The sequence below is a fragment of the Stenella coeruleoalba genome (genome assembly GCF_951394435.1).
Source record: "Stenella coeruleoalba genome assembly, chromosome: 2".
Taxonomy (NCBI): domain Eukaryota; kingdom Metazoa; phylum Chordata; class Mammalia; order Artiodactyla; family Delphinidae; genus Stenella; species Stenella coeruleoalba.
Window position 1 is genome coordinate 49,987,837 of NC_137147.1, and position 15,437 is coordinate 50,003,273.

Sequence of the window (15,437 nt, forward strand, 5' to 3'; positions counted from 1 at the left end):
GAGGGTGGGAACAGGATGGATGGGGACAGGAGTGGGAGCCAGACTTTTCATTGTATCCTTTTTAATATGGTTTTGATTTTTGAACGATGTAACTGTATTAACGATTCAGAAAATTTTAAAGTAACAAATTTTTAAAAACCAAATAGCTGCTTCCACCATGTTTACTCTTATGACCTGGCTCTTATCCAGGGTTCAAAACTGCCTTTAACATCAGTGTCAAAACAAGTTTGTAACTATCTTGAAAAAAATTTCAGACTTTCAAGTTTTCTCTATTTTGGTCACAAGCTGTAATCCTTACTTGAGTGCAGTTAATGAGATGGCCTTGCTGCATTACCTGTCTTTATATACCCAGCAGGAAAGTTTATCACGTGGTGTGGGTGGTTGACCTTCAAAGTTGGTGATTTTTTCCCAAACATAGGTTCCATCTCTTGTTCGCAAATTAACAAAATAAAGCTTTTAAAAGAGGAGAACACCATTAGCAGACAAGACATTGGAAAATTAAATATATGTCACAGGGATATGTGATCCAAAATTAATAATATTACTTTCTGATTTTTAAAAGGTAAAAATTTGAATTGTAGAGTTAATGAAAATGGGACTATGTTTTAGAAGCAAAAATGATAATATGAAAAATACTGAAATGGATCTTTTCCCATCATGCTCTTGCCCTATGAATATCAACTAAGTACGTAGTTAATTCTGAAGTAGAAAGACATGGCAGAAGAGAGGAGCACGATGCTGCATTTTCACCCTATCTTTAAAACCTTATCATCATAAGCTCAAGCTTTTCTACATATGTCTTCTTTGTAAAATACATTCGTAAACTTGTGAGATGAAGTGACACATTAAACATTACATTTTTCTGCGCTCCTGAATTGAAAAAAGAAATTACTCGATTGCTGTATCCTTTGTCATCATATCCTCCAAAAACGTATAGCTTTCCATTAAGGCAAGCACCGCAACTTCCTGACATGGAGGTAGGGAGTTCTCCTTCCATGAGGTGCATCGTCCTGCAGCAAGAATAACGTGGAATTCCATAACTTTCCAGAAAAGCAAATTAAAATTCCCTTTGAATTCCATGAGTACTTTTTCAATGAAAACTGTCACTGACAATTACAATTAAGATGTAATGGTAGCCAATACTGTAAAACCTGTAAGAAGAGCCATGGTAAAGATTTTTCAACCTACTGGGGAAAAAAAAGTTACAAAATCTTCACATGTCACCAGAATTGGGAATTAGTTAGTAGAACAAAGCAAAGTCTTCAGAAACAGCCTTAGTCTTGAGAGGAATAGTAGAGGACAAAGAATGGAGAGAGAGGAAGCAAGTTGGGGAAAGAAACAGCCAGAGAGAATAAAGCATTGAAAGAAAAGGAAAGGGAGACAATATAATGTTGCAGCACGTTCTAAGTATAGTCTCAGACTCCCTGTGGGCTATGACAGCAGTTATAACAGATATTAAGACTGGACATTCTGCAATTTAAAGTTACTTACCACAACCCACTATCAATCTCATAGGTCCAAATCTCATCATTAGGCAAATATACTTCATTGTCTTCAATAGACTAAAAACACAGAATACATAAAATTATGTTTATTAATTACAAAGTAACAGCTAAATAGTTCCTCAGGATGGGAAAACTGCAATGGAAATAGTACAAAACACAAAACCATAACAGCCTCAAAGATGACTTTTTCAACAGAAATAAAGATAGATCAAAAGAGAAGGGGAGGGGCTTCCCTGGTGGCGCAGTGGTTGAGAGTCCGCCTGCCGATGCAGGGGACACGGGTTCGTGCCCCGGTCCGGGAAGATCCCACATGCCGCGGAGCGGCTGGGCTCGTGAGCCGTGGCCGCTGAGCCTGCGCGTCCAGAGCCTGTGCTCCGCAACGGGAGAGGCCACAACAGTGAGAGGCCCGCGTACCGCAAAAAAAAAAAAAAAAAAAAAAGAGAGAGAAGGGGAAGGGAGACATTTTCTAAGAGAAAGTGGGCAAACAATAAGGGTTAGAATACAAAATAGCAAGTACGTGAGTCTCAAGAAAAGACTCAGGGTAGTTAAACCTTACAAGGAATTTCAAGTAAGAGAAAATAGCAAAACAATAACATTACAGCAGAATACTGAAGAATGTGAAGCCAGGAAGAAAAGGAGTATCAAAAAAGGGCAATATACTTCGGGTGAAGGGAAGGAGTTAAGAAAGGAAACTTAAAGTATAATTTAGAGCACTGTATCACATACCTTGATTCACTAAACATATTTTTTGAGTGCCTACTATGTGCAAGCATCGTGTTAGATATTCATTAAATATAGAATCTAAGGATCAAGATAAATTTAGCTAGTCAAAATGACAACTCAGAATCTGAATAATCTCTAAAGAAGCTGATAACATAAACAGAATAGTACATTCTGATATTTATGATGAAAAGAAAAATTAGAATAATAATTTTCTTTAAGTTTTAAAACTTAGGGTTTAAAACAAATCCTTACATAAATCTATCATGATTACTTAGAATCTATAAAGTAACTCAAAAATAGCTAGTTGTAAAAGATGTCAGTTTAAGAATTTCTAAGACCATATGATGCATAAATTATTAACATGCTAAACAGAGTTAGCTAATTTCCTCATTGCTATGTTAGTTAAATTTTTAAAATACTATCTTGGCTACCAGGTCTGTCTACGCCTCTGTCTCTCTCTCTCTCTCTCAAACACACTCTCTGTCTCACATGCACACTCTCTCTCTCTCACACACACACACAGCAGAAAACCATCATATTAATTCCAAGGAAATTTCCACTCATGTCTGACTGAGGAAACCATATTACATGGCTAAGTAAATAACTGTTAAGAAAGGGAGATTATAATTGCTTGATTCTAAAGTTTAATGGCATCAGGCTCTAGAAGGCTCACGCATACACCATTACAACAGAAATAGTATGAAAATGGATCCTGTTACTATTCTGCTTAAGTCCCTTCAATGCTTCCCTGTTGCTCTCAGGATAGTCTAAAATCCTTATGATTCTGTGCTATATGGTACCTGCTATCCCTCCAAAGTTCTTCTTGCCTTTAGTCATTGTGCTCCAGTCTTCTTTCAGTTTCCTTCTTACTTTCTCAGCAATTTCACTCCTAAATTATCCCTTCTCTTCTACATCATCAAGTTTCCTTCTCTACCAGATCACTCCTATCAATACCTAAACATGCCTTAGTATAACTCATCTTTAAAAAAAAAACAAAAAACCCAACTCTCCCATAACTCTTTCTCTTATTTCTCTGCTCCCTTCACAACAAAATTTCCATACTGAGTTAACTATAGTAGAAGTCTTCATTGCTTCACCTCTCATTATTTCATCAGTCCAGACTAATCAATCCAGACTCATTCCACTAAAACTGCTTTTGTCAAGGTCACCCTAAAAAAAGAGAACTAGTGAACTGATTCATCCAGAAACATAGCCCAGAGAGATGGAATATATAAAAAAGAAGAGACATGGAGGAAGAGAGAGAAGAACTAAGTCTAATCAGAATTACATTAGGATGTAATAGAGAGAATGAGGAAGAGGCAATATTTGAAGAGACAAAGCTTGAGAGTTTTGCAAAATTGTTGAAAGTCATCAATCCTGAGATCTAGGAAGTCCTAACAAGTTTCAAGCAGGGTAAATAAACAGAAATCCATACCTAGATACATCATAGTAAAACTGTATATCAAAGAAAAAGATACACTCTTAAAAGCTGCCAGAGAAAAGAAGATCATCTCCAAATGAATGGCAACTAATGACTGACTTCTCATTAGCAACAACTCAAGAATAAATCATATTAGCCAATGTGCTTAATGAAAGTAACGGTCCACCTAGAATTCTATACTCAGTAAAAATATCTTTTAAGAACCGAGGTAAAATAAAGACATTTTCAAACAAAAACTGAGACAGCTGGCCAATAACAGACCCTCACTTTAAGAAATTCTAATAGATGTTTTACTTCTGGCAAAAGACAAATGATCAAAATTAAACATCTGAAATGCAACAAGCAATAGTGTGACAAGATACTGGTAAAGTGTGTGGGTAGAGTTAAACATAAAAAAGGCTAAGCTTTTCCTGATGCCTAATTTAAGGCGGGGGCTGCGGGGAACAGGATAGGACTAACTAGAGAAGAGGGTGCTCAGATTTGAAAGCTTGTGAAGTATTTGAACCCTGTGGAAAGAAGTAAAATTATTAACTTGGAACTTTGTGAAGCATTCGTGCTGAAATAGAGTATCTACGATGACTAGAAATAAATCACCTAATTTCTTTACAAGCAAAGAGAAAAAAATGGAAAGATAACAAAAAACCCAAAACATTTTCAAAATGACAAAGTTAAAGAAGGAGGAGGAGGAGAAATGAAGGGGGGCAAATATAAAACACATCTGATGAAAAAAGTGTATCAGAATTGCTTTCAGTAGAAATAGGCTAAACTCTCTAGATATGTCAGACTAGATAAAAATAAAATCCAGCTATGTTCAGGTTATAAGACATATCTAAAATATAAAGATACACCAAGTTTCCATCAGAAGATATGCCATGCAAATACTAACCAAAAGAAAACTAGTGTAGCCATATTAACACCAGCAAAATAGATTTTAAGACAAATAACATTACTACAGATAGAGGAGCATTACAAAATTATAAAATGTTCTATTAACCAGAAAGCTATAACAATTCTGAATTCATATACACCCAAAAAGGTAGCCTAAAGATATATATACAAAGTAAAATCTGACAGGATCATAAGGGGAAACTAACAAATCTACAGTTAGAGTGGGAGTTTTTAAATTTTAATACCTGTTACAGTAATTGATAGAACAGGAAGTAAAATAATAAAAAAAGGATACAGGAGATTTGAACACAACTAGCAAGATTAATAAAATGCACACATATAAAACACTCCCGTGAAGTGTTTGTGTATATATATACATATACATGCATGTATATGCACATATATAATTAGAATATATATTCTTAATGAGAACAAAGAGTATATTTATGAAAACTGATTACATGCTAGTCCTTAAAGCAAGCCTCAACATATTCCAAAGGACTGGTATTAGATAAGTAGAGACCACACTCTCCGAATATTAACACAATTAAGTTAGACATTAATAACAGAAAGGTAACTATAAAAATAGCATATTGTTAGAAATTTAAATTATTTTCCTAAACAACTTATGGGTCAAATAATAAATAATGATGGAAAGTATAAAATATTAGAACTAAAATGACAAAATACTGCTTATCAAAACTTGAGGAATACAGCTAAAGAGGTACTTAGAAGAAAATGTATAGCTTTATATACTGACATTAAAGAATTAAAAAGGCTCAAAAAGAATGAGTTCAGCATCCAATGTCAGAAATTCAAGAAATAACAGCATAATAAACCCATAGAAAGTAGGAAGAAATAAGAAGGAGCAGATATTAATGAAAAATTCAAAAACACAACAGAGAGGATCAAGTAGACCAAAAATTGGTGTTTCTGAAGGCTGATAAACATGTGGCAAGACTATTCAAGGTGGATGGCGGGGAGGAAAGGAAGGTACCGCTTGACAATTCTAGGAATGAAAAAGGGGCCAAATCTATAGCTACTACAAAGAATAAATAGTATTATGAACAACTTGAGTTTATGCCAATAAATTTTAAAACCTAAATGAAATGGATAGACTCCTGGGGCTGGAGGTGGGAGTGAGGAAACTTGACTCAAGAAAAAATGGAAAATGTGAATAATCCCACAGCTTTAAATAGATTGAATCAGAGATTTAAAACCTCCTCCACAAAGTACCAAACCCAGATGGCTTTAAAGATGAGTTCTTACAAACACTCAAAGAACAAGTAATTCAATCTTCCAAAAAATCTATTCCAGAATATAAAAGAAGGAACACTACCCAATCCACTTTTGAACATAGATGTAAAATTGCTAAAAAAGTAATTAGTAACTAGGATCCAGTGATGTATAAAAAGGGTAATATATTACACTAACTTGTACTTAATCCAAGGAATGGAACATTGGTTTAATATTACAAATATTACTTATTTTTTGTATAAGTCATCATATTAAGAGATCAAAGAAGAAAAAACAATTATCTCAGTATGATGCAAAAAAATCACTCTTGAAAACTCAACATTCATAAATTGAAAATCAGGTAAAAGGGCATGTCATTAATTTGAAAAAGGCCATCTACAAACAAACAAACAAGCAAAACCCTAAAGCAATCATCAAACTTAATGGTTAATAGTTGAAAACAATCACTCTGAGATTAGGACCAAGAAAAATTGGCTTCTATTTAACACTGTACTTCAGGTCCACCAGTGTAGTAAAGAAAAGGAAATAAAAAGGAATAAAGATTGGGATGCAAGAAACAAAACTGTCATCATCTGTAGATTACATGACTCTATATAGAAAATAAAAATATAATTAACAGATGAATTTTGAAAATTAATATAAGAAAGCTTGCCAGAATCAAAAATATTCAAGTCAACTGCATTTCAAAACACCAGCAACAATCAAGAAATTTAATTTTTTTTAAAGAAATTTAGTTTTTAAAAAACAATAAAAAATACAAAGAAGCCAAGAATAAATCCAACAAAAGATATACAAGATCCCTATGAAGATACTATAAAACTCTATTGAAAGACATCAAAAAGTCCGGCATAGAGAGACATACTATACACCTGGATTTGAAGTCTCAATTTCATAACATGTTTATCACCCTCAAATGATCTAAGATTGAGTACAGTAACATAAAAACTCAATATGGTACTTTATTTGACAATCTGATTCTAAAGTTTATACAAATGAGGAAGCACTGTGGAAAACAATTTAGCAGTTCTAAAAGTTGAATGTAGAATAACCATCTGACCCAGGAATTCCACTCCTAGGTACCCAAAAGAATAAAAAATAGGGGCTCAGATACTTGTATGCCAATATTCATATCAGGACTATTCACAATACACAAAAGGTGGCAACATCCCAAGTGTCCCAACAACAGATGAACGGATAAACAAAATGTGGTCTATGCATACAGTGTAATCGTATTCACCGTAAAAAGGAAGGAAGTTCTGATACATACTGCAACACAGCGAACCTTGAAAATATTATGCTAAATAAAATAAGCCAGACTCAAAAAGACAGATATTGTATGATTCCATTTATATGAAATATCTAGGAAAATGCAAATACATAAAGACAGCATGATTAGAAGTTAGCAGGGACTGGGGTAAGGAAGGAGGGAGAGTTTCTGTTTGGAGTAATGAAGAGTTTTGGAACTAGATAGTGGTAACACTGCACAACATTGTGAATGTAATTAATGCCACCGAACTGTACAGTCACCTGGTTAAAATGGCAAATTAAATGTTTTATATATTTTACTATTATTGAAAAATAGTAAAGAAAATTCATACAAAAGAACAAAAGGCCCTAAATAACCAAACTATTCCTGAAGAACAAGAACAAGATAGGGTGGGGATGGGGCTTTTACCACCCAACATTTAGACTTCTAGTAAAGCCATTGTAATTTAGATACTGAGGTTCTGCCACAAGAATAAATAAACAGACAAACTGCACAGAATAAAGAACTTAGAAACAGACCACACATACATGGAAACTTGATGTGTAACAGACTGAGTTTGCATGTTAGTAGGGAAAGAGGGGACTATTTAATATACGACACAAGAACAACTGGTTATCCACACTGAAAATATAATGAAATTGGATCCCTACCTTAAACCAACCAAATAAAAAATTCAGATTTAAGAAAAAAAGATTTAAACATGGAAGGCAAAACCAAAAATCATTTAGAAGACAATACAGGAGACTTTATGATCTCCATAATGGGAAAGATTTCTTAAGATGCAGAAAGCACAAAGCGTTAAGGAAAAGACTGAAATTATATTAAAATTAAAACCTTCTGTTAAACAAAGGATAATCATCAAGAAAGTGCAAAGATAAGCTACAAACTAAGAAGGCATATTCAACTCATACAACTATATAATTAAAGTATTCCTATAAATCAGTAAAAGACAACTCAATAGACAAATAAGCAAAAGACAGGAACCAGCATTTTTACAGAAGAGAAAACACAAATAGTTCATAAGGCTATGAAAATACATTCCACTGTAATCATGGAAAGTAAACAAAAACCACAATGAAATATCATGTCACACTCACTGGATTGGCAAAAACTTTAAGGCCAGATGGCATCAAATGTTGTCAAGGATGTGGAGCAAGGAGGGGGCTGGTGGTAGTGTAGATTGAGACAAATATTTTGGCAACACTGACATTCCCAAGTAAATGTGGAGATGTGTGCACCAGGCAACCCAGCATTCCATTCCTTGGTATATGCCCTAGGGAGTGTACATGTTCTGCTGCGTATATAACAGGAGATATGTTACCAAGAATGCTCAATGTAGCATTGCTTACAACCCAAGAAAACCGTGAAGCATTCAAATATTCATGCATAGTGGAACAGATACGGAAATTGCCGTAAATTCACACAATAGAATATTATACAGGACACACATCAGATGAATGCATCCAGGGATGATTTTCAAAATATTTAATAACTGGGCAGCACAGAAACTAACCAAACAGAATAAACACCAAGTAAACACAGGTACAGCCATGCAAGTGCACACCAGCTGAATACAAGTAATGTGTGAATCTAAAAAACATAATGTTAACTAAAAGAATTAAGTCATGAAAGAAAACACATGCTCTGATTCAAAAACCAAATAATATATTGTTTAGAGACAGATGCATGTGTGATAAAACTATAAAGAAAATAGTAATTAATAAGAAATCAAGATAGTGGTACCCTGTGAGGGTGGGAGGAAAAATATAATCAGTGAAGGATAAACAGGAGGCTTCTAAGGTACTGATTCTAGCTGATTTTTTAATCTGGAAGTTAAACACGACAGTTATTTTACATACTCTTTTGTACATACGTTTCAAATTTTTAAATTAAAGAATAAAACTTTAAGAAATTAATATTAGGTAGCTCACGGAATCATCAGGGAAGCTGGAGAACCAGCCTCTGATCTATGTAGAGAGGAGCAAGGCCTGAAACCCTTCCAGAAAACCAGTCTGATGCACGAACTGCCCCAGCCAGTGGTGAGCATCGCACTGCGGCTTGTCGCACTGCCTTTTGCCAGGGACCTTATCTTCCTACAACTTCTACTGCTCGCTAAGAATCCTCTTCAGGTCCTGACTTTTACACGTTTATTCCTGAGCCCAAATCTAGCACACATACATCTAACAAACAGCATCCAAGTTACTTGCTCACAACCTAGCTGCAAGGGAAGCTGAAAACTACCTGGCACTCAGGTTCTTTTATATTGGGCACCTACCATGAGCTATGCCCAATTCTGGACACTGGAGACACAATAGGGAACAAAACCCCCTTCTTTATAGAATATACATTCTATGAAGGCAGGTAGGAGGTACTCAGACAACTAAAATAAATACTCCAACAAGACTCGCTTAGCGGGGGACACTACAAGAGGAAGGGGGTTCAAATGCTGGGCATCTAAAAAGAATAAATGTCTCCCACATAATATGGATGGTCTGTGTCACCATCTATGAATATATAAAACGAACTATTAAGTTAAAGAAATACACACTTAAGGATTTTCATACACATTGCTAAATTTCTCTTCAGAAAAGGTTACCAGTGCATGAGTAATTCATTTCCCCATGCTCTTCTCAAAAATTCTTTTTAATATTTGCAAATTGGAAAAGAAAATATTCATTATTTTCAGCTGGGTTTCTTTGATTCATATTCTATTTTGATTTCTCCTTTTGTAAACTGCTGTGCATATCCATTGCTCATTTTTCAAGGGAAATATTCATTTTTAATTTTACAGGACCTTTGTCTATCATAAATGTTGCAAATACCTCCCCCAGTTTGTCATTTGCCTTCTTACTTTATGGTGTTTAAAAAGCACAGATTTTAATTTTTTAAAACTTTGATCTTGACTGCTCTAAGATGATTAAACAATTTTCACTTACATTAAAAAAATTTTTGGTCTACCAATCCTTTTCCCTTATAGTTTTTTCCCAATTCAGTTTTTCTTTTCCCAACTAAAGATTTTACAAAAGTCACATATTTTCTTTGGTATCATATAGCTTAACTTCTCTACATTTGTCAATCCTAAAACTCCACTATCATTTTCCTCCAGCTGTCCCAGGACCATTTATTGAATAAGCAATCATTTTTCCAGAATTGAAATGCTACCTTTTATATACAAAATACTCTTATATGGTTGGCTGTTTATGTTATTTCTTCTCCATTCCATCATGCTTTCTCAGCGTGCATCAGGACCACTTATTTAAAAGTATCATAATATGTTTTAATATCTGGTAGTATAAACCTTCATTCTTTTCAGACATTTTCTAAATTGATTCTTCTTCCCTTTAAGTCCTATTCAAAACAGAAATATATAGTTAAACAGATTCAGCTGCTAGCTTCTATAAGGAAAAGTTTAGGGCAAAATGTATTAATATCAATTGTGTTAGGGAAATAAAACTGTTCATACGATTAAACAGTAAGAAGAAAGCATATCATCTGTAAGGATGCTAAAACCCTGTGCTTCTCCTCCAAAATTTGGAAAAAACTACTCACAACTTTTAAATGCTCCTAGTTGCAATACTAAAGTTTGTATGAATTTCAGTAATGTGGAAAGGATATGGAAGAACTAGGAGCAAGAGAATATTCTGGCACCAATTATAATTTACTACTTACTTTTTTCAGCTTTGCTGCTCTTACCTCTAGAGGTAGGGCTGTTTTCAGATACAAAGTCCTTTAGAAAATGCTCAACGATAGAGTAATAAGTAATTTAGACAGATATATATTGGCCATTCAAGTTTTAGGATATACATTTGTCAATTTTAACACACATTGTGTTAATGAGGAGGAAAATTGTGCTTGGAACATACAATCTGGAATCATCTGACCATTATTCTTAACTGCTGACTACTGGATTACCTCCAGATTCCAGGGTCCTTTCGCTGTTCAGTAGGATCTGAATAAAACAATTGTGGGAAGGATTCTATTTTTTCTCACAATATGCCATGTCTTCTTTTCTGCCTCCTACTCTCCCTTTCCTTCCGCTTATGCCTTAGACATATTTTAAGCGCTGACAATCCCTGGAATTTAAAAAGTAGTAGACTTGATCTAAATCTGTGTGGTACTTTCCAGGGTGGCGCATACAGCATTTACTCATTGGATCAATCAGTAGTAGGAAGTATTTGTATTCACTGACTGCCACCTGAAGACCTGAAATCTTATCAATTACACAATTTTCAAGATTAAAATGAGATATAAAAAATTCAGACATTTCAGTTATGGGCTTAACAGAAATCTATACTGTCACAAGATATAAGATATTACAGATTACTATTTTAAGTGAGATTTTTTTTTCATTTAACTTTTACAATAGTAAGAACCAATATAGCAGATGAAGTTTGACACCTGTACATCTTCAAGTGGCAGAGCTCAAAAACAATCAAAATATTTCTTCTGCAAAAACCATCATTATGTATAGACTACTTTTTCATCAAGAACAAATGGTGGAAATATTAGGCCTTAAGAGAGCATAGTCACCTAATTTATGTTTATCATAGAAAAAATAGCCTTTGGAAATCCAATATACCTATGTTGGAATCTGCTGCCCTTGAGGTCAAACGGTCATTCAAATTATTTACTCTTACTGATTCATCTTCCTTATTTTTAAAATGGGGACATTACTTACCTTACAAGATACGGTAAGGATTATACGAGATTAGGGATATGAGATTTCCTAGCACATGCCACGTATAGTAGGCACTCAAATATGAGTTCTGATTTTCTCATCCTGATACTGAATCAAATTAAAAATAAACACACAAACAAAACAACAACAAAAACCAACTTGGATCTGAGAATCATTTAACATATACAGTATGTTCTTTATTTCAGTGAGCGATTCAGTCATGTTACATCTGTCACATAATAGCATCGAGTCAGTCAGAAAAATGTAGGTTCTACATCCAGTAGAACTCCAGATGGCTCGCTTTTCTTTTTTTTTAATCTGTAAACTAAAGGGGTTGTTTTCCATCTCTAGAATCCTTGATTCTATTATCCTACGATTATAGAGACAAAACAAATACACATATTCAAACCTCCACTGTAGTGAGAATTTTAAAGCATAATACTCTTAAGTATATTGTTGCTAATACAAGTCTGTTTTGAGACTCGAAAAAATTTCGTAATTACCCCTTGGTAAAGGAATGCCACTAAAAATTACTTAGAAACACTTAAATGCTTCAGTGATTTCGATATTTCGGATCGCGCCGCGGGCATAAGTAAATATTTACAAAATAATATAGCACGGCATCCTTGGTGGGCTTTTTTGAGTCTGCGCAAGCAGTTAAAAATGATCATCAATCGCGCAGTAACCGACTGAGTGCTGGGTAAGCCGGGTTATCGGCCAGCTGCGAGGACCGGGGGAACTGGAGAGTGGGAAGAGCCCCGGACTGGGGTTTGAAGGCTAGTTTCCTAGTGGAAGCAACGGCGGCGCGGCGTCAAGCCCTGGCGCGGCGGGAGAGCGGCCGATGGCGGAGGGCCGGGCGGGGCGCGGGGGGCACCGGGCGCGCCGGCCTGGTCCGCGGACCGGCCCCCGCGTAGGGGCCGGGTGTGGGCGGGTGCTCGGCGGCCACTCTGGCCGAGAAGCCGGGCGGGCTCCCGGCGCGAGTCCGCCCCGTCCCGCCTCTTCCCCTTACCACGTAGCCCCCCCACACGTAGAGGAAGTTTCCGTCCACCACTGCGCAGTGGCCGCTGCGCTCCTCGGCCACGCAGAACAGCTGGGAGTCGGCCATCCGCGCCGTCGCTGGGTCCAGCCGCTCTGCGCGATGCAGCCCCCTGCCCACGGAGCGGCCTTTCCTCCCGCCCGGCTCCTCCACGCACGAACGGAACGCGTCGAGGGTCGAGATTGGTGGGAAGGCGGCACCAGTGCGGCTGCGCTGTGCCGAAGCCCGCCCGGGAAGCCGAGCCTGGGGCGGCGTCGCCAGTTAGGGATGCTTGAGGTCTGAGTGGGCAGGGAGGTGCCTTGGCTTCTCCGCAACCCTGCCACCCGCTGATTTCGTGTCACTTGCGATTGTGTTGTGTGGGCGGAACAACCTGTGTACCTTATCCAGTGGCTCAGTGGACTTCTGGTCCATGGGCTTGATGCTGCTGTGACTTAAATCAATATGTTAATACATTAATGCTTTGTGAGGGTTTGCCTTTTCCATTCAACCTCTAGCAGAGATAGTTATCCAGAGAGAGAGAGAGAGAGAGAGAGAGAGAGAGAGAGAGAGAGAGAGAGGACTTTAAATATATATGTATATATACATGTATATACATGTAGAGAAATAACTGAGGACATGGAAGGAGACGTGACCCATGAGTCCCCCCGGCAAGCTGGGTGCGTGCGAAAAAGCCAGAACTGCAAGCAGTCCTGAGTGCTTTGGGCACTGATCCATGAAATGTCTTCAGTATAATCAGAATAATGGGAACACAAGGAAACGTCCTTGTGCTGCTTTTGCGGTTCAAGGACGAAGCACGGCATGTTCTTAAGAAAGCCCATTGTTTATTGTATAATCAGCAAAAGCATATTTGGCTGCTTTGGTATTTCTGGAATGTTAAGAAAACAAGTCTTAAGATGTAAACTTAGATAATGCTTAAATAAAAGTCACCACAGCAGGACGAGACAGCGCTGTTATTGCCTGAGAGAGCAGCAGCCCTCTACTGTTGTGTTTCTGCACAATTCATCTCGTGTGATGAGCTTACTTTCAGCCCTGACATAAGAAACTACAACATTTGGCGCCCGAACAGGGACCTGAAGGTAAGCATCGAGGTCACGCGGGACCGAAGGGGATTTTTGTACGCTAAAAGAGAAAAGCGAAACCTCCGGGAAGAGTAGAGTCATGGGGAATTCTCCCTCAGTGGAATGTCAATACATTAGACTCCTAAAACAGTTATTACGGAGTTCTGGAGTGAAGGTGAAACAAGAATCTTTTGATGAATTGTTTGCGGGGATTCGTAAACATTGTTACTGGTTTCAACCTACTGGTCATAACCAGTTGAATTTAAAAGTTTGGAAACAGGTTATGCGAGCATTAAGAAGAGCTCATCAGTATAGAGACCCTATATCTGTTCGTGTCTGGTCTCTCTGTAATCTAATTTCCCTTGCCCTGGAATCATTACAATCTGAGACTGAAAGTGAAAATGGGGCGCGCCCTCAGCGTTCGAATTCTGCTCCCGATTTTCGTACTCTGTTCCGTGAGTCTCCTATAGAGGACCTTCCGCCGCCTCCTCCTCTTATGTCTGAGACAGGAGAGGATTCTTCGGGTTCCAGTGATGAAGGGGCTTTTTCTGATGATGATAAAGATCGGGAGCAAGCTAGCAAACAAAATGAGATGCCACTTTCTCAACAGAATGAGATTTCTGATATACTTTCAAATTTGAAAGATTTGATGACTAAATTGGAAGAAAATAAAAACAATGCTACCACCCCTTCATATCAGGAGACATGTCCTACTATTCCTTCGGCTCCTCCTTTAGAATTAGCAGCTTATCCTGTTGGAGCCTCTTGTCAGTTTCGATTTCCTCTAAAACCTGAATTTAATAAACTTTTATTGGAAGAAGAGATGAATAAGGAAGAAAAGCAATATTCTGAACCATTTTTTGCTTTCCCTATTGTTAGACAAGCTATGCCGGCTAACAATCAATTTCCGAATGGATATATGAACGTTGAGTATAACCCTCATGATTTAAAAATTTTTTAAATGCTAAAAGAAACCATTAATGCATATGGGATGCATTCTAATTATGTTCAAGGTCTTTTGTCTGGGTATGCTTCCGAAAACATATTAATTCCTCAGGATTGGGAGGCGCTTGCCAAGACTGTTCTTGAACCTGGACAATATATGCAGTTTAAGACTTGGTGGAAAAAAGAAGCTGGAAACATGGCAAGGACTAATGCGGCCCGTAATCCTCCAGGGCCACTTTTAGATGAATTAATAGGAGCAGGCGCATTTAGTAATCTACAAGCTCAAGCTCAATTTGACGATTTACGAATCATTCAAATCCGTATGTGTTGTTTGCGAGCATGGCTACGAGTGGAACCCCCTGGAAAAACAGCACAATCTTTTACTAAGTTAATGCAAGGGCCTGGTGAGCCTTACACTGATTTCTTGTCTAGATTGCGTGCAGCCATTCAAAGAGATGTAGCACAAATAGATGTGCAAGATTTATTATTACGATCCTTGGCCTTTGAGAATGCAAATCCTGAATGCCAGAAGGCATTGCGGCCTTTACGAGCTGTAAACGCTCCACTTGAAGAGTATATAAAAGCTTGCCATGATATTGGATCTCCTACTTATCAGGCCAATTTACTTGCAGCTGCCAT

At 37.2% G+C, this 15,437-nt stretch overlaps 1 protein-coding gene across 2 annotated transcripts in view; it reads right to left on the reverse strand.

Moving 5' to 3' along the window:
* KLHDC1 (kelch domain containing 1) overlaps positions 1-13,862 on the reverse strand; it is a 47,753-nt gene extending 33,891 nt beyond the window's left edge. The window contains exons 1-4 of one of the 2 annotated variants that reach the window (XM_079914976.1): positions 12,769-13,862; positions 1,492-1,562; positions 893-1,010; positions 335-453 (exon numbers count right to left, since the gene is read on the reverse strand). In XM_079914976.1, coding sequence (XP_079771102.1) covers positions 335-453; positions 893-1,010; positions 1,492-1,562; positions 12,769-12,864 — 404 coding nt within the window. In that variant the 5' untranslated portion in view covers positions 12,865-13,862. Of the gene's footprint in view, positions 1-334; positions 454-892; positions 1,011-1,491; positions 1,563-10,243 lie in introns of both variants that reach the window. The other variant, XM_079914977.1, reaches the window with a different exon arrangement.
* Between the last annotated feature and the right edge of the window lie 1,575 nt (positions 13,863-15,437).